The following is a 21,403-nucleotide window of genomic DNA, read 5'->3' as shown; positions in this document are numbered from 1 at the left end:
CAAGTGTTGTCCATTTTACCCCACCATCGTTATCTGGTATGTCTATGTTACCTACTTCTTTGGCAGTTCCATTACTAGTCACCTCGAGTGTACCTTTGGTGAACGTATCGTCATCATTTGGTATTCCCTTCCAGTTTTCAGCACCGGAGATTGTTTCTTTACCACCTCCTACCCTTACTCCATCAGAGGTGGTTGCTAGATTTTTTGAGTCCACGCTGGTAGCGACTGCTGGGTTACCTGTCTCTATACCACCCACGGTTACTATTCAGCCTACATATGATATTCCAGCAAGTTTGGGAATTCCACCGCCTTATGCTCAAGATATATCTCATATGCGGTTTGACTTTGATGCTACCTTGTCTGACTCTGAGTGGATTGCGGCTCTTGAACAAAAATACTTCAACTAATAAAATGTTTTCAACCAATTACACTAAGTTTAACCAGTTGAAATTAGTTTATATCCTAACTTCTCCTATTAACACCAAAACTCCAAACATACACATAGTTATCCTATAAAATGGGGTTTTGATTTCTAATTACAACACTTATAGTGTTGCATAGGTGTATCATTTCTAAACTAATTAAATGATATGTAATTTCTAGAATTCCATCCGTGATTCAACAAAACCCATTTTCAATTCAAAATCTTGAGTGTAATTTCTTCCAAATTAATTAAATCTCTAATCTCTGCCGTGTGATTTCTTCACTTGGTCTCAAGAGTCAAGCTTCACCGACTCTCTCTCTCTCAAGTCAACATACAGCACCAAATTAAGTGGCTAGTCAAGAAAGGTTGGGATACTATTTATCCGGGAGCAACCGATGATGACAAAAACAACATCGCGATTGCGTTGACTAATCAGTTGATCTCAAAAATAGCAATCATGCAAGTGGGTAATCTCAAGTCGGCCAAGGAGATTTGGAACGCTATTAAGACGCGTAATCTGGGGGCTGATCGGGTCAAGGAGGCAAGATTTCAAACTCCCATGAATGAGTTTAATGGTATGAGGATGAAAGAGACGGAGACCATTGATGAATTTGTGGTGAAACTCTCATGTACGGCGTCGAAGGCGGCAAGTTTAGGAGAGATGATCGAGGAAACTAAGATGGTCAAGAAGTTCCTTTCAAGTCTACCCCGAAGTAAGTTTATTCAAATTGTTGCATCTCTTGAACAAACATTGGATCTCAAAAATGTTGGGTTTGAAGACGTGGTGGGACGTTTAAAAACATATGAGGAGCGGATTCGGGAAGAAGACATGCATTCCGAAATCCAAGGTACGCTTATGTTTCAAAGGTCTGAATCCTCAAGTAGTCGGTACGATGATCGTGAGTCCACTCGTGGAGGTCATGGACGTGGAGGAGGGAGAGGACGTGGTGGTCGTGGGTCGAGTCAAAACCGTGGTTCTCAAGAAAACGCCATGAACCGGGAAAACCGTGAACATAAGGGAAAAACCTTGGACCTCTCAAAGGTTCACTGTTATCGATGTGATGAGTTTGAACACTTTTTCTACAAGTGTCCCAACCGAAAAAAGAAAGTTCAAGGCGAAGCAAAGTTAGCCGAAGATCCGAGACAAGGGATCCATCACTGTTTATGATTAAGAGTGTTCAAAAAACGGTGTTCTTGAATGAAAAGAAGGTTATACCTGGAAACTATGAGTCCAAAGAAGGTGATGAATGGTATTTGGACAACGACGCGAGTAACCACATGACGGGTAACGAGTCTTACTTTTCTATAACTTAACAATCGTGTCACGACAAAGGTTAAGTTTGGTGATAACTCTTATGTTGATATACGCGGTAAGGGGTCGATTTTATTTGAGGCTAGAGCTGGTTACATCGTTTGCTTACATATGTTTATATTATACCGAGTCTTCGAAGCAATATTATTAGTCTCAGTCAAGCCTCAGAACACGGGTGCGATATTCATATAAAAGATAACTACCTTACGATGCATGATGGGCAAGGTAGGTTGTTAATTAAGGTGACTCATTCCCCTAATCGGCTATACCAGATACATTCAAAGATTGGTAAACCGGTTAGTTTACTTAGCCAAATTGAAGTAACAAGTTGGTTATGGCATACTAGGCTTGGTCACTTGAACTTTGAGTCAATAAAGCTAATGGCTAAGAGGGAGATGGTTGACGGGATGTGTGGCGTTACCCATGAAAACAAGTTATGTGAATTTGTTTGGTCATGAAGCAAACGAGTCAATCCTTTCCTAATTCGGCGGCTTTTAGGGTGACTTGAACCCTAGAACTTGTGCAGGGTGATCTATGTGGATCGATTACCCCTCCAACAACAATGGATAACATGTACGCTTTTGTTTTAATCGATGATTACTCACGATTTGTTTGGACGTATTTGTTGAAGGCTAAAGATGAGGTGTTTGAAGCTTTCAAGAAGTTTAAGGAATTGGTTGAAAGTGATGTTGGGAAAAATATCAAGACGTTTTGTACCGACCGAGGTGGTGAGTTTACCTCACATGAGTTCAACTAGTTTTCTGACATGGAAGGCATTCAAAGACATCTAACGACACCATACACACCTCAACAAAATGGGGTGGTTGAAAGACGAAACTGAACCTTATTGGAGATGACACAGAGTATGTTAAAAGCAATTCGTGTTCCGAGTTACTTGTGGGGTGAGGCAATCCGACATGCAACGCACATCGAAAATCGGATTCCTACTCGTTCCCTAAAGGAGAAAACGCCATGTGAGATGTTAAAACAAAAGAAACCAAATATTTCCCATCTAAAAGTATTCGGTTGTGTGGCGTATGCAAAGATAGTGGGCATTCACTTGAAAACTCGATTACCGTTCGAGGATTTAGTGCATATCGGAGTCGAGACTGGGTCCAAAGCTTACCGGTTGTTCGATCCGAAGACCCAGAAGGTTGTGATTGCTCATGATGTGGTTTTTGATGAGAAGAAGACGGGGTTTGGTCTAATTCGGGTCAAACCAATGAAGAAACGGAGCTAGCACCAGGTTTATTTTGGGTTGATTGAAACGGGGTTATGGGAAACAACAACATTAGCATCGAAAATTCAACTTTGTCACCAAATTCAGCAACAGTGTCAGCGACAGCTTCTGTCGCTAATTCAGACAGCTCATCAGCACCTTCAGCGACAGATTCTGACACTCTGGCCACTAATTCCAACAACTCAGCATCCAATTTAGCGACACCAGCAACAAATGGTTTAGCGATAGCAACACATAATGAACCAGAAAGTAACCTAAGAAGATCTACACGTGTTCTGATCGCACATGTTAAGTTCAATGATTATGTCCTATGTTCGGAAGTTAAGGACATTGAACTTCTTTTATTAGAAGAAGGTGAACCAAGGAATTTTGGTGAAGCAAAATCCAAACCGGAGTGGATAAAGGCTATTCAAATGGAATTCGAATCCAACAAACAAAACGACACATGGAAGTTGTCTGAGTTACCGAGAAGGGCTAAAGCTATCGGATTGAAGTGGGTTTTCAAAGTGAAAAGAAATGTAGATGGGCCAATTAATAAATATAAATCACGACTCGTGGTAAAGGGTTATGTGAAACAAACCGAAGTCGATTTTGACGAGGTCTTTGCTCCGGTGGCGAGACCTGAAACCATTCGTATGCTTATTGCCATTGCAACTACCGAGGGATGGCAATCACATATGAACGGCACGTCAAAATCGACTCCTGGTTGTTTCACATAACCCTTTGCCACGAGTCTTTACTCCGGTGGCGAAATTTGAAACCGTTCGTATGCTCATTGCCATTGCAGCTATCGAGGGATGGCAATCACATCAGGTGGATGTAAAATCAGCATTGTTAATGGTGGAACATATTAGTGGCAAGGAACAGCGAGCTGACATTCTTACGGAAGCACTTGCAAGTATCAATTTTGACGAGATGAGAAGATTGCTCGGTGTTGAAGATCTCCTAGTTGTTTTGTCATCATCGGTTGCTCCCGGATCAATAGTATCCCAAACCTTATGCACGTTCAAGAGTACCTTCATTCGAATAGCCCATACCGTGTAATTGGTAGAGGTAAGCATGGGACTTTGGAACGCATTCGGGTTCCCGCTCCCGCTGCTCGTATTCGTTGTTTCTTTATCACCCATCGTTCTTCGTCAAACTGTAACCATGAAAAAATAAGTCGATCAACCTTTCTTGAATCAAGAAAATAAAAAAGAAACCTCCTGCTTATTCTTTCTTTTTTTTTTCTTTCTTTGTCTCGTTCGAACCAAAGAAAATAATAAATCAACTTTACTATTATTTTTTTCTTTGAACTTCTTGACGGCACAAATTTTGGCAAAAACTCAACTTTGTTTGACTTTTATTATTGCCAATCAACCAATAATTTTCAACTTAGAAACATAGAATTTTGCAAAATCTAATTTTGGCAAACGAAGATAATGAGTTGGGATGATCTAATCGATCACGAACAAGAAAAGCTTAATCAGCTCTGATACTAATTTAAGAACGAATTGATAATAGAAACACAAACGAGCATACAATATTTAGGGTAAACTCATGTATTATTATAATCAAGTAACTAGCACAAAACTTGAATACAATAATCCCTCTCACTCATAAATAACCCTAACATGAATATGTATTTATAGGGAGACCCTAACTTTGTCAACAAGTAATTACTAAATATAAAAGCTCAATTGCAACTCGATAAACTTATTACATCACTAATGAATTCCATAGGCCTAAGAGGTCCATCCCGGTCACCTACACGTGACGGGTCTATAAGATGGAAATTACCAACAAGTTCTCCTATAAAATGGGGTTTATGATTTCTAATTACAACACTTATGGTGATGCATATGTGTATCATTTCTAACCTAATTAAATTATCCGTAATTTCTAGAATTCTATCCGTGATTCAACAAAACCCATTTTCAATTCAAATTCTTGAGTTTAATTTCTTCCAACTTAATTTAATCTCTAATCTCTACTGTGTGATTTCTTCACTCGGTCTCAAGAGTCAAGCTTCACCGACTCTCTCTCAAGTCAACATACAACACCAACTTAAGTGTCTAGTCAAAAAGACTTGTATGTGGTACCCACCCATAGGTCACCGGCTTGTATTGAGTTTCCGCACTAATCAAATTTTAACCCTTCAAGTTTCACCGTTTGTTCAATTTAATTCTTAAAACCTCAATTTATGAAAATCCCCAACCTCAAATATGGATAAATTAAATTACTAACATCACCTTATACACAAATTAAGTCTCAGCGTACCAACCTTTTTAGTAAGCAACACACTTTAAATTAGGGGTGTTCAAAACCAGATATCCGAAACTTTGGATATTCGAATCTTTCGAATAGTTAATTTCACTATCCGAATCAGAAATTTCGAATATCTGAACTCTAGATTTTCAATTGGATAGTGAATCGGATACCCGAAAATATGAAAAAATAAAATAAAAAACTTTTTTTAAAGAGGAGCTTACTAACTAAGCACAAATTGTTCAAAGTACAAACAAGCAAACAATCAAATAACACATAATCCATTGTTCAAAATAAACATGACTGATGAGGGTTGTGGTGATGACATGAGACAAGGGCTGTGGTGGATGGCTGGTGTGCGAGACGCTGGTGATTGGTGACTTGGTGAGATTGTGAGACGACGAGGAGGTAGAGGCGAGCTGTTGCGGTGTTGCCTGCTGGGCTGAAGTTATCTGATGGTGAGAGAGAGTTGGTGTTTGGTCCTTGAGTTCTAGTATAAATGGAAGAAAAAAAAACACGAGGCTGGGAGGGAGGCAGGTAGCGGTGTAACTTTTGAAATAGGAACTAAGGGGGTGTTTGGTACAGAGAATGGAAAAGGAGAGAAAATAGAAATGGAAATGGAATTGTAGAGAAAGAGAATTGGTATGGAGAATGAGAATCATTTCTCTTGTTTGGTACACGAGAAAATAAACAGAGAACTCTACCATACCCAACCCCACCTCCACCCAACCTGACACCACTCACCACCGCAGCCCCACCACCACAGCCCCACCACCACCAGCACCACCACCACAGCCTCACCACCACCACCAGCCCCACCACCACAGCCCCACACCACCAGCACCACCACCACAGCCCTTTCTTCAACCACAGCCCACCGCCACCGGCTGCCGCCACCAAATCCCCTTCTTCAACCACAGTACACAAGAAATTAAAAAGATTCAAATTTTTGGAACATAAGATATAGAAAAAGGAGGCTCAGATCTGTCATCACTGCCTCTTTGGAGATTTTGTGGTGGTGGTTGTGGTGGCGATGATGATGATGATAATCAGAAGCCACCTGCGACCACCGCCGATTTCCACCACCACTGTAACCCACCTGCGACCACAATCACCCGACCATCTGAAAACCCTAACATACCACGAACCACCACTTGAAACCCTAATCTCCGTTCACCCGTACCACCTGCAACCTACAACCGGTTACCATCTCTGTGTTCACCACTGCGAACGGCGGAGACGGGGTGGTGGTTGCAGACTTGGAGACGAGGTGGCGGTTGCAGACTTGGAGACGAGGTGGCGGCCGGAGACGGGGTGACGGCCGGAGACGAGGTGGTGACATGTTATGAGGAGGCTGCTGAGAAATGGATTTCTCTTTGTTTTAAAGAGAAATGGAATTCTCTAGTTTTAGAGAAATAGAAAGAGAAATAGAAATGAAAAGTGGAAAACAAACAAAAGAAATATTTCTAATTCCATTTCTCCCCAATCAAATCCCTCTACCAAACACCCCCTAAGGGTTTGAAATGTTATAGTTGTATTATAAATTAAAATTAAAAAATACTCCATCCGTCCCATTAAAACTGTCATGTTTTGAAAAACGCAAAGTTAAAGGTAGATTAAATGGTTGCTTAATTTGCTTACCAAATGACAATAATGCACTTAGAAATTGAGTCCATAAATATTGTTTATTGATGTTAGTTGTGTGTGTTTAAGGGTAAACTTGAAAATTGGATAATAAATTTGAAAGCGGACATTTGTAATGAGACAAATAAAAAAGAAAATATAAACACTTTTAATGGGATGGAGGGAGTATTAAATTTAAAATATCAAATTGTTTGGATATCCGAACTATCCGAAATATATCAAAATTACTATCCGAATCCGAATTTTCGGATATCCGGGTTTTGGATATCAGAAATTTCGAATATCTGAATTTTCGGATATTTCAAATTTGAATTTTCAAATATTTCTGATTCAGATTTTTATGAACACTACTACTTTAAACCCAATTCATCATTATAATTAGACAATATAAGATTTTTATAAACCTCCAATATTTTTCAACTAGACCTTAAATGAGATGTTACATTTTCTTATTGGATTTCTTGGTACAACTTTGCAAATGCCTGTTATTGTAATTAAGTTATGGAATTATATGTCAACATTCGAGCCTTATTCAAGCTTTTTATGCACAGTCACCAAAATTAAGAAATGACTCGGTTGTCCGAGAAATATAGATTAGTTGAACCTATTGTAATTATTATTATTTATGAAATTCAATGTGCCATGAATTTATTGTATATATGAAGTTAACTTAAAAATATGAGTACGAAATTTGAACAATGGAAAGGTAGAGATCCATATGGCATGGTGACATAACGGTGATTAATAGTAAAACCATTCAAAGTTTGGAAGAAAAGTTTGGTATGTTTACTCGTCAGGTAGCGGTATTAGAATGTCACCAGGCTTCTCATGCTCAACTTTTTGACTGTCATCCCCATCGAAGGGTTAGGCCAACACATGTCAGTAGTGGAGTATCGGGTCATTCTTATGAATCATTTAATGATCCACATGTTTTCAGTTGATGAGGCCTGCCTCTCTGCCGTAAAGTTTATTTAGATAAATTTGGTGAACATGTGGTTTATTGCAAAGAACTCCAAGGGTTTAAATATAGACATGATTTGGTCAGGGATTTCCTTTGTGATGTGTTAAAACGAGCGGGATCTCGGCAAAAAAAAGAGGCTCATGTGAATTTCTTGTCGGATCCCCTTGACGGAAGGTCTACTCTTCAACCAACGGACATTCTTGTGTTTGGATGGGCAGTGGGGCATGCTCGTGTGGACCTTATTGGGGTGTCTCTTCTTGTCAGGCTTAGGGACACCAAGTTTGTTGCTAGGCAAACCATGTAAAAGGCATAGTCAGGAAAAACTGCCAAGAAAATAAGACATGTGTTGAGAATTAAAACGCCTTTATTCCTTTTGCTTTCGATACATTTGGCTCTCTTGACCTCGGTGTTGCTACGTTTCTGAAAAGAGGTCGGTGGGTCGTGCACACTAGCTCAACGACACCGAAGAACGATACCTTTGTTTTTAGTAAGATCGGTCTTGTCATTCAAAATGGGGTGGCGGCGCAACTTGTTGCCCGCTTATCTGCCTCTTTATTGTAATTGAATCATTTTATTATAATCTAAATTATTATTGTTATTATTATTATTATTTTGATTTAATTTATGTATTATGTAATGGGTAAGGTTAAAATACAAAGTAAAACAAAGATGTGAAGAGTGAGAAAGGATCTAATTCATTGATATTAAATTTGGATGATGAAGATTAATTTAATAATAAAAATTGATGAGAATGACATGAAGATAATAACCCACTCATTATGACTTTTTCTTTTCACATGTAAGACACATGTCTATTTCTCAATCATTTTAAAACGTCTATGACTTTTTCATACGACATTTTTTTAGAATTTTTTTTTTATCATAATAACAAACGTTTTAATATCTTTAATATGAATATCATATTGTTATATAAAATAAAAAAATTATTGGGTTTTTTATATTTTGTTATTTGGTTGTCCATTGTGTTTTTATTGAGTTTTTCTATGCATTGTGTTATAAATTTTGGTCATTGTTTTTTTCAGTTGATACTCGTATTAAAGATAAAAATTAAAACAAAGATTACGTCATTGTGTTTTGTGCTCAACATTTGTCTTTCTACTTATCATTTTGTTTTAGTCACTGTGTTTGTGCATAACATTCACTTAATTTGAGAAAAATAGTATTATGTTTATTGTGTATTACGTTCAAATCATTATGTAATATGTAGTTTTCAATGTTTTTACATTTCAGGTCATTGTGTTATATGTATTTACCATTGTGTCTTTTTTTACACACCATTGTGATATGTATTTTTATTGTGTTTTACATTTCGTTTTCTTGTGTAATATGTATTCATCATTGTGTTTTATGTGTTAGATAAATTTTTGGTATTTTTCATTATATTTAGTTATTCACGTATTATTATTACACAACGTTGTTATTAGTATTTAAAAAAAAGACGCAATGATGAGTTGAAAGACACAATGACGAAAAAACAATATCAAACAGAAAGACACAATGAGAAAAAAGACACAATGATAAGCAAAAAGACATAATAACGTATTTTTTTAATTTTTATATAACAAAATCATACCCATATTAAAGATAAAAATACGTTTGTTATTATAGTGAACTTAAAAAAAACATTATATGAAAAAGTTTTAGACGTTTTAAAATGATAGAAGAATTAACATGTGACTTGCATGTGGAGAGAGAATTGAGTACAATTACTTTTATACCATTTTTCTTTGATTCTCACTTGACACATATTAATTAATCATGGTTTCTCATATTTCTAATTTTTGTTGGTATTTGTAGAATAACTCAAACCCATATTTAATATCTAATAATCATTTCATATTTCATATGTTACTTACGTCTCCGTCAATCGAGTAAAACCAATTCTTAGAACATCAATTTTTAAAGGGAATATGTATTCATATATACACCGCTCGTAAGAAACTTGAATTAAATGATATGGGTATAATGTTTACAGAATATGGGCGTATGTATGAAAAGCAGATGATTATTGGCACAAGAGCTGGACTTTATATTATTAAAACATTACCATTTGACATTAAATATATAAAGTGCTGTTATCAAAGGCATAAAACTAATAATAAAAACGCCAATGAGGCATTGCTTCATTTGATGGCAACACATTACTAACAAATAGATGGTTGGCATCACTTCTTGGACAGCTTATCTACCCACATGCCCCCCCTCCTTTTATTCTTTCTTTTTTCCTTGGTTGATATATTTATTATTGCTTTTATATAAAAAGCTCAGTAAACATAAACCTCTCATTGATTTTCCCGCAAACTTGTTTCTTAAGTTTCTTTGAGTCCATCCATTCCCCAATCAGTCGATCTCTCTCTCTAGCTCTTTCTCTCTCAGGTTCTCTCTCTGTCTCTCTCACACACACACTCATATATGTATCTGTGAAAAAATTGCACTTGATGTTGGTAGAGGGTTTCGTATGTGGCTGTCTCTATGATTACTTCTATTTATAGAAAATGTTTTTGGTATTTGGTCATCTTTATGTGAGTTTTCAATTTGTCTCTCTCTAGGAATAAATGATAAATAAAGTTGGGATGTTTGTAGTTTTTATATAATTTCGTTGTTTGTCTTGGGTTGATAGCCGGTGGCAAAGACAAAGTTTTTAAACAACTATAATTTCGGGGTTCAAGTTCAAGTAAATAAGAAATTTGCAGTTCAAATAAAAATATATAATTTTGGTGATTTCATGTTCTGAAGATTAATAAGGATCCAAAGCTATGGCAAGTGAGGCACCAAGCTGGGCTGATCAATGGGGTGCTGGTGGGATCGGTGCTATTGAAGACGACAAGGCGGATGTAAAGAAAGAAGATGATGGCAAAAAGAAGGGATCAACAGCGTTTGCTAAAGCGAATTCGGTAGCAAAAGAGGGAGCCAAGAAATTCAAGAACAGCACATCAAGTGGGATCAAATGGATAAAGAACAAATGCCAAAAGAAGAGTGCTAATTCAGATTCGAAATAATAGAAACTTTTTGACGTTTGGTTTGTAACAAGATTGTGTTCAAAGTTGTATTATTCGTTCATTCCTATGTTTCCATTGATTAATTAATTAATGAAAATTATTTGCATATGTTTAATTATGATACTGGAAAATGACCAAAAAAACCCTTGCTACAACACAACAAAAGGTAGAGAATAACAACAGACCTAATAGATAGGAAAATTGGATTCAAATCGGTGTAAACTAAATCTTACTAATATAATGGAAATAATATCAATTGAAGGGAACCAATATAATATACCTTCACCTTCACATTATACAAGGTGAAGGTATATTATATTGTAATTATATTTTTTAGTTAATGTCATGATTCTTGGAAAATTAAAATTGAAGGGAACCAATATTTTATACCTTTATCTTGTATTCATTACTTTATACAAGGTGAAGGTATATTATATTGTAATTATATTTTCTAGTTAATGTCATGATTCTTGCCAAATATAAAGTATTCATCTTGTAAATTATAGATACGATGATTGGAATAACAAGGACAACGGAGTGTGACTATCTTTCTCACATGGTATCATGAGACCAATAAACCCTATGTCGTCGTCCTTCTTCCAGCTGGCCACCACCCATCGATCCCCTCTGTTTTCTTCCACCAACTGCTTCCGTCTCCAACCCTAACATCCCTCAAGGATTAAAAACTTCACCCCGCCATTAACGTGCTCAATATAAAGAACTTTATCCTTGTAGTTCTAGAGATGGAATCTGTCCAATACTCATCTTGGCCGGAGCTATTTAAAAATGCATTGCAAAGCTTTTGAAGTGTATCATCATATCTCCCCATACAAACCACCCCTTGCCCCCACTTCATCCTCTACAGACCCAAAACCCGAAACGAAGACTGAAGAAGAATGGGAACTATAGAGGTAAAATACCCTTAAGTATTACCCGCGGGTCAACATGAAACCTCCTTCAAGTCACCCACGGGACATACGGATCACCCGCATAACTTGTATAAGGAGCAACAACCTTATGTCATACGCGGAACCATCCAGGCATCCTCATATGTCATCCACATGATGAAAAATTCATCCGCTAAAAGGATCCAGGCAATGCCATCAGGACAACTGTGATTAACCAATTACCTTCTAGAAGGATTCCCACGATTGTTACTTGGAGAATACGTGACCCGTTAACCAATGAAGGGAGGACACCTGGCCAGGTTGTTATAACCGTGCACGTGGCTAGGGATTGATCCGTCCTATCACAGAATAACACGTGTCTAGGTTGTTATACCCGTGCACATGCAACGTATAGCTCAACCTATCACATGGAGACACGTGTCTAGGCGGTTACGGGAGCATCCTCTAGAAAGGGACAACTGTCCCAATCATATTCCCACATCCTTTGGCTATAAATACACTCTCAATCTTCATAAGGTATTCACTCACTCCCCATTATCTACTCTGAATATTCAGGTACTTTCTCTACATCAGAATTGTACTTATTCTCACGTCGGATGGTGGTTACGGGAAGACCCCCTCTTGTCCTTCCCGTAACGAGTTCATGGTGTCTGTTTTGCAGGTTCCGGTCACCGGACATTGGGAAGTTGTGCTCATATCGTAGTTGGTTGTTATCCGTATCCTACCCTGTGGACTCACTGGATCTAGGACCCGTCTAGGGGAGTAGATCCGTGTTTCTTCAGGAACATATTTATTCTATTGTCCTACAATGGATATATGGAACAATCTCATCAGATCTTATGCACACTATACTGAAGAAAGACACCATCATCACAGCCGCCTGGTCCACTCTAGACGATATCTTTCAAGACAACAAAACTGTTCGGGGCATTCACTTGAACAATGAACTCTCAAACACTCGCCTCGACAATTTTTCCAACGCTTCAGCCTATTGTCAAGAATTGAAGATACTTGCAGACCAACTCGCCAACATTGACGCCCCCGTCGATGACACAAAACTGGTGATGCAAGTAATCACCGGACTCAACGAGCAATATGAGTCATTTTCCACCCTTCTAGCAAACACCAAGCTATTACCTACCTTCTATGAAGCCCGCTCCCAACTTATTAATGAGGCAGGCGGGAAAGCTCCGTACGTCATCGTGGTTGTCGCTGCCCCGAACACAAGCCTTCCGGCCTCTACCAAATCGGCCAATACAGAAAACAACAATGATTACCGAGATTCGCGTACTGACACTTTCGCTGATCGCAATTGGGGTGATTATCGGGGTCGCGGTGGTCGGCATAATCGGGGAAGGGGGCTTGGCAAAAGTGGTTGGGGTCGGGTCCAACTACCACATATGGTACTTATTCACAATACAAATGGATATCCGGGTCACTTGTTAAACTCTCCAAGGCCTGTCACACAACAGTATTGGTCTAACAATAAAAAAATGGCCCATTCCATTGTGCCCATACCCAACGTATCCAAGACCCACCAACAGTATTGGTCAAGCCCATCTTGTGGCTTATGCTTGAACCGACATAGAACAACCAATGTATACTATGTCACTTCATCCGCCCGAGACGTCGTACAACATAGACACCGGAGCAACCCCGCACATGACAAATAACTCGGGTAATTTCCAGTCTTTTTTTTAATTATAGCATTGCTCATAACATTTTTGCTGGTAATGGCACGACAATTCCGCTAACTGGTTACAGCCACCAGACCTTATCCCCACCTTTCCCCGCCTCAAATTAAATAATGTTATTTATGAACCTATATTGATTAAAAACCTTATTTCGCTCCGTTTCTTAGTTACTGATAATTGGATATTAATAGAATTTGATCCTTTTGGTTTTCTTATGAAGGAATACAAGACTCGAGCCCATATCCTCCGGTGCAACAACGGTGATCCCTCTACGTTACTACCGACAATAATCTTCGGGCTTAAATCTCCGTCCTCTTTCGCAGCTATCTCTCAAGAACTTTGGCATTCTCGCCTTGGACACCCGAGCCAATATTTATTAAATTTTCTTAAACATTCTTGTGATTTTAATTACAATACTATTAATAAGAAAGTTTGTTTTTCATGCGTGTTCGGTAAAAGCACTCATTACCATTTGTTGAATCTAGCAACTTTACATGTTTTCCGTTCGACATTATTCTTAGTGATCTATGGACCTCCAGAGTACTAATAATCGCCAGACACCGCTATTATATTTTGTTTTTAGACAATCACACCAATTTCTTTTGGACTTTACCACTTGCAAAGAAAGCCCAGGTGTTCTCAGTTTTTTGTCAGTTTTATAAATTGATTGAAACCCAAATTGAAAGAAAAATAAAAACTCTACAATGTGATAACGGAACCAAATACGTGAATAACTCATTGAAGAAGTTTTGCACAACCAACGGGATCCAATTCCGTCTATCGTGCCCACATAATTTCCCACAAAATGTAAAGGCGGAACGTAAAATCCGAACTATCAATAATATTATTAGAACACTTTTGGCCCATGCCTCCCTTCCACCCACCTTTTGGCACCATGCCCTTGACATGGTAACTAACTTCTTTATATCCTTCCTAGTAATCTCTTTAACTTCTTCAATCCCACAATAGTGCTATACAATCGGTCACCCGCTTATGACCATTTACGCGTATTCGGTTGCCTATGTCATCCATTAGTCCCCTTCATCACCATAAATAAACTTGAGAACCGCTGCACATAGTGTCTCTTTCTTGGTCACTCTTCTAATCATCGGGGGAATAAATGCCTTACCAAATCATAATTTCTCGTCACGTTGTTTTTGACGAAACCATCTTCCCCTATGCCTTTCACACTAGCCCACAAATTTCTCATGAATCTGATCACACATGAATCCCAACCCCATTCCACCTTCACCAACGTCAACTTCTACAGCTCCCACTCCTGCTTCATCTTCTCCGAACAACACAAATACGACCTAAACCCAAACATCAAGTCCTCCACAGTCACGGCCCAGCTCATTCCACCAACCCAACAAAATACCCACTCAACATCCCACAACCCACTTCCCAATTCCTTTCCAATTCAAGACACATCCACATCCTACCCTTCAGTTCAACAATCACCACAAATAAACACAATCAATGACTCGCGTGTTCCAAGTCTGGTACCTTCCCCACCACATCCTCCACCTCGTACGATGCGAACTGGAGGTATGAATGGTATACACAAACCAAAACTTTTTCTCAATCTCCGCACCGCAACTATCTCGCCTATCCCAAAAAATTTCGTCCACTCCCTATCGATACCGGAATGGTCGGCCGCCTTGACCGATGAGTCTAATACTCTTATTAAGAATGAGACTTAGGAATTAATTCCTCGTCGGCCACATATGAATATTATGCGTATAATGTGGCTATTTAAACATTAACTGAATGCAGATGAGAGTTTGGAAAGGTACAAAGCTCGTTTGATGTGTGGCGGGCGTTTGAAATAGGTAGGCGTGGACTGCGGGAAGACATGTAGTCCTGTGGTTAAACCGACAACGATTCGGACAGTCCTATATATGGCCCTCTCTATATCATGGTCGATACATCAGTTAGACATGTCGAATGCAGTTTTACACGATAAGCTAAATGAAACCGTGTACATGCATCATCCATTGGGTTTTAAAGATAAACGGTTTCCTGATCATGTTTGATCTGTTAAAAAATCTTTATAAGGCCTCAAAAAAGCCCTTCGGGCTGGTACCAAAGGTTCACTGACTATGTTCTCACATTGGGGTTCACACAAAGTTGGTGTGATACATCTCTTTTCACCTTCCACGATGGAACTCACACAGCTTATCTCCCCCTCTATGTTGATGACATCCTTTTGGTAAACTCCACTGATATGAAAGATCTTGGGTCACTAAGCTACTTCTTGGGCATCTCCGTTCATCGAACTGGTAATAATATGTTCTTGTCACAAAAAATTATATGCAAAAGATATTATAAAGTGTGCGGGTATGGAATCATGCAAATCGGTTGCCACACAGGTTGACACTAGTACCAAACTTAGTGCAACCGTGGGTAATGTTTCTACGGATCCCACGTTTTATCGTAGTCTAGCTGATGCGTTACAATATTTAACGTTCAATCAGTCGACATTACATACGAAGTTCAACAGGTATGTATGTACATGCATGCACCTCTATCGAATCATTGGGATGCGTTGAAGAGGATAAATCGATACATACATGGTACAATAGGTTTCAGGCTTACACTTGGACCCTCGTTGTCCTCGTCTTTACTTGCCTATAAAGATGCGGATTGGGCGGGCTGTCTCGATACCCGTCGATCCCCCTCCGGATATTGTTTTAATTTGGTGGCAAACTTATTTCTTGGTCATCCAAGAGGCAAACCATTGTTTCCCCTTCGAGCGCCGAAGCTAAGTATCGTGGCGTTGCGAACATGGTTGCCAATATTTTTTGGTTTCGCGACCTCCTTCTTGAGCTTCACCATCCTCTCTCACGCGCCACCCTTGTCTATTGTGACAACGTGAGTGCTATTTATATATCAGGGAATTCGGTTCAACATCAACGTACAAAACATATTGAACTTGACATCCATTTCGTGCGAGAACAAGTTCAGTGTGGTCAAGTTCGGATTCTTCATGTGTTGTCTAGTTATCAAGTTGTAGACATTTTTACCAAGGGTTTGCCACACGCTCTATTTGAAGACTTTCATTCCAGTCTAAGCATCTGTGTCACACCCCAACCTACGGCGGAAATGCCGGGGCGCGAACTGATTGTCACAGCTCTCAAGGTTACTATCATGCACAATATAATTTCAATATCTATATAATTATTTCAAACAATATTCATGTACATCAAAGTTATAAATAAACAATTACATTAAACATCAAAAATTAAGTTCTTGTATCTTTTCTCTAACATGCATCCTAAGTTGCTTCAAACAATCTTGATAATCACGCCACACGATAACCTGCATATGCGTTGAAAATAATATAGTTTGTCAACACAAGGTTGAGTGAGCAACACACCAGTTTAAATGTACATATAGTATATAACAAAAATATGTAGTTGCAACAAGTCATATGAGAATAACAAAATAACCAAATGAGTAAGTATAACTGAGATGTCGAGAAGCACAAAGGCTAACGACTGGCGTATGATCATACTAGACTGAGATTATGTTGGACCTCTCCGAATGCGGAAGCATACGAAGCAAATAAGCACATAAACAAGTAAGGTATAAGTTGTTAACACATAAGACAAAGTTGCAGTTTTTGAGTATAGGTATATATGAGAAAGTATATTTACGCATATGTCCCCAAAATGTGAAAAATAAGTAAAATAGGGGAATGTGGTACTCACCTTAGAAATAACTAAAGATAAACGAATGCAGTAAGAACGATAGTGAACAAGAGTCACGCTCTTCGAAAGTTATCGACGAGAAATCCTACGTAACAATAGTTGAGGAAAATAAATATGAATTGTATAACAAAGTTAAAACTAGACAAATATTCGGGGTTTAATGATCGGGTGAGTTCTTACGAAAGCTTAATATTACTTAGATTTTATTATCGAAGTGTATCGTAAATAATACGATAATTATATAAAATACTTAAAAATATTTTAATGAATATTTATAAAACTTTATAAAGAGATTTTTAAATAAAAAATGCATTTAATATATATATATACACACACACATATATTGATTAATAAAGACTTCTTTTAGATTAATTCTGTAAATAATAACAAGTGACAAATAATAATATTTTTATAAATCAAAATCTTTTATAAAGTACTTGGCTTATTCTATATTTCAATTTAACGAGATATTCTAAATATATCTATTATAAAACCCTTTTTATTAAAACATTTACTATTTAATACAAAATAAATAATCACACACACACACATATATATATATATATATATATATATATATATATATATATATATATATATATATATGTGTGTGTGTGTGTGTGTGTGTGTATGGTTTTAACATAGATTCGGAAGAGTGATTCGTTAATACGTTGGTTTTGATAAAATAATGTTTATTTTATATTAAATATTAACTATAAATCAATTTACACATTTAAATCCTTTAAAAAAATAAAAGATAAAAGTAAAAAAAACGCCATGGTCGGGACTCGAACTCGCGAGGTTGGCCGGCACAAGGGTTAACACAAACACCCAACCAACTGGGCTGGCGTGTCATGATGGTTTAGGAACCAGAAAAATAATTTAAATACATTACCCAGAGTAAAACCCCAAACCTAAGAACCCTAAATCAGAAAACTGTTCAATCCATTAGATTTCGATTAATTAATCTTGGGGTAAACATAGATTAATGAACGACGAACTGAAATACATAATTAATTACCTTAATAGTTGATCGGAGAACGGTTTAATTAGACACAACAGTGCCGGCGGTGAGAGGTGACGAACGAGTATGAAAACGACCAAAATAATACAATTAATTGTAGGGTTTCAGTTGGCGAGGGTTGGGAGATACTGGCTGCAAGATTAATTGAGTTATAACTAGCGTTTATACGTATAACGAGTTTGGGTTAGGGTCGGCTAAGATGTTTATGGTAAAACGAATCAACGAGATCGAGTTTTCATAATTACATGAATATTTAGGCCGATTTTAATATATATAACATAGATTTTGATTTGATTCCATGTTGGTTACGAGAATTAAGGTCCAAGCTATGATTCTTGAATTCGGGTACAAGAATCAAGAATACTGGTCGGGTTAGATAAATGGATTATCCAGAATGTAATAAGGGTTATAACAAAATTGTAGTTTAGTCCCTTGAAATTTAAGGTGGAAACAAAATGGTTTAAACTATATATTTTGGGCTAAAAGGGTAAATACACTAAAGATTTTTTTATAAATAATTAAATATTAGTTTAGTACTCAATTTAGTTTGATAAGCGTGATATGTTTAACAAAAATAACCCGAACATCAAATCGAGTCGGGTAAAGGTTCAAGTTCGAAACCCGAGTTGTTACATCATGGACCTGTAAGGTGTTGATCAGTTGACTTTCCCGACGGATATGGAGCTAACACCGGTCTTGTAGAAATCAGAGTGTTGAAAGGAGAAGTTCTTTGAACCCAAACTTATGAATATTTTCATGGACGTATTTCTCTTGATTAATTAAATTCACATCCATCTTCTGCTCAATTTGTGGCCCAGAAAGAATTTCATCTCCCCCAAAGAGCTTAACCAACGCTGGATTACCTCTGAGAACTCTCTGCGCATATTGATACTCTATGACAACCATTCTCCAATAAATGTTCAGCCAAAGTAGCGTTCCAAGCAGGAGGTGCTTGATGAAGGCCATAGAGAGCTTTGTCCAGTAGGTAGACATAGTTCGGACGATCTTGATCATCAAAATCTGGCAGTTGCTTAACATAAATTTCTTCTTTTACTTTCCCATACAAGAAGGTAGTTTTCACATCCATTTGATATACTTTGAAGTTCATATATGATGCATAGGCTAAAAAGATACGAATAGCCTCAAGCCTAGCAACGGGAGCATAAACTTCATCATAATCAAGACCTTCACATTAAGAGAAACCTTGCACCACTATCCTTGATTTATTTCTTATAATAACCCCTTTATCATCCTTCTTGTTTCTGAACACCCACTTTGTACCAATCGGTCTCTTGTTCTCGGGCTTCTTCACCACCCTCCACACATTGAGTTTCTTGAACTGCAACAACTCTTCTGGCATAGCTTCAACCCATGAGTTCTCCTTGAGAGCAACGCGATAATCCTTAGGCTCAACCTAAGAAGTAAAACAAGAAAAAACACATTTGTAAATAGTTCTAGACTGACTCCTTGTCTGGACGCCTGCAAAGGGGGAACCAATGATGTTTTCCAGTATGGTGAGATCGACGAATTTTCAGCTGAGGAATAGGGTCCACTTGAAAAATTGGTTCCACTTGAAGTTCAACTGTTAGATTTTTAACGGGATGGAATATATTGGTAGCAATGATGAGAACATCTGTGGCCGGTTGAACAGTGTCTAGCTATCCAACCACATATTCAAATGCAATAGGACCATACAAAAGGTTTTCCATGAATGGTATGACAATCGTGGAAACTGTTGTAGATTTTGTAGTGTTGGAAGCATCAACATCAATTATATCATCAATAGTCTCTTCAGCAACAAGATGTATGTTTTCATTATTTGAGGGAGGTGTGGGAACATAATCCACCACACTAGGTTCTGACTGAAGATTCACTGCAGGATTAGTCTAATTTGGATCAATGTTATCAGCTGAGTTGAAAGAAGAGTCAGAATCCGAATTGAAAGCATCTTCAACAAGCACCACATCGGTTGTATTTGCTTGTTGTGGCATAGGATTGGCTTGAACCACACGGGGAGCTATGGTTAACACATTTTGTAGAACCAACAGATAAACTATCATAATTTAATCTGTATGATGTAGCTTGAATCAAAATAGACTTAGGAACTATAGCTGAGACTGGAGCAGCTGCAACTGGAGGGGTAGATAAACCTCGAAACTGGTTGAACAGGTAGTCATAATCAAAGATCTATTTTGGATACGTGCGAGCATCTGTCGGATTAAGCTCTTGCCAGTCAACATTGAAGGATTCCATAATCGCTCATGCTTTCTTGTTATAAACTCGATAAGCGGATTTGTTGGCGGCGTATCCAACGAAATAGCACTCATCAACCTTCTCAGCAAACTTGGAACCTGAGTTAGAATTTGTGTGAAGTAGAGTGCACGGGCGTCCAAATGTCTTGAAGTAGTTGACTTGGGGCTTTGTTTTGTAACAGACTTCATATGAAGTCTTCTTCAGACGCTTATTTAGCAGCACACGGTTCTGGATGAAATAGGCAGCATTAATAGCTTCATCCCAGAAAAACAAAGAAAGCTTTGAGTCTGATAGCATCGTTCGTGTAGGCTCAATCAATGTTCTGTTATGTCGTTTGCAACCACATTTTTTCTTGGAGTGTATGGGGCACTATACTGATGGCCAATCCCCTTTGAGTGACAAAAGTCATTCACTACTTTGTTGCAGAATTCAGTTCCATTGTCACTTCATATACACCTTACTCTCTTGTCAGTTTGGTTCTCCATTAGAGTCATAAAATTGATCTGTAAACACGTTATATAAAGAAGAGGCAAGATCTAGCCGCTAACACGATACACCAATACGTTAACAGAGACGAATACATTAATCGAATACTTTATTTATACCTTAATGGTGAATACATTATATATTATAAGTTATGTCTAAAGAGAATCCAACGTGGTAACGGTACTTGGAATTAAGCACGGATCTCTACCTATTGTGAATAAGAACTACCTATATATAGGCCTAGGCCCTATTTGTTAACATCTCTAATGAATGGGGTGATACCATTCATGAATGAGCTCCTATTCATTATATCTCCATACTGAATGGGGATTAACTTAACGATTGAGCATCCATTCGTTATATCTCCTTAACGAATGATCTCCTAAATTAACGAATAGGCAGCTAGTCTAACGAATGGACACCATTCTCTATACAATCCATAGCGAATGGGCCATTTTACATTAAAGCCTAATGACT

At 37.9% G+C, this 21,403-nt stretch overlaps 1 protein-coding gene across 1 annotated transcript; it reads left to right on the top strand.

The window, feature by feature from the left end:
- The first annotated feature begins 881 nt into the window (after nucleotides 1-881).
- On the top strand, nucleotides 882-1,592 carry LOC143613255 (uncharacterized). Its single transcript, XM_077087014.1, has one exon. The coding sequence runs from the start codon at nucleotides 882-884 to the stop codon at nucleotides 1,590-1,592; it is 711 nt and encodes a 236-aa protein (XP_076943129.1).
- Nucleotides 1,593-21,403: the final 19,811 nt, after the last annotated feature.

Source organism: Bidens hawaiensis, unplaced genomic scaffold, assembly GCF_021521415.1.
Source record: "Bidens hawaiensis isolate Kalapana, Puna unplaced genomic scaffold, B.hawaiensis_p1.1 tig00036891_1, whole genome shotgun sequence".
In the NCBI taxonomy this organism is placed as follows: Eukaryota; Viridiplantae; Streptophyta; class Magnoliopsida; order Asterales; family Asteraceae; genus Bidens; species Bidens hawaiensis.
Note: the sequence above shows the minus strand (reverse complement) of the source record. Positions and strands in the feature narration are given on the sequence as shown.

What these genes read in the sequence shown, in the direction of transcription:
- LOC143613255 (XM_077087014.1), top strand. Translation starts at nt 882, where the DNA reads ATGCAAGTGGGTAATCTCAAGTCGGCCAAGGAGATTTGGAACGCTATT.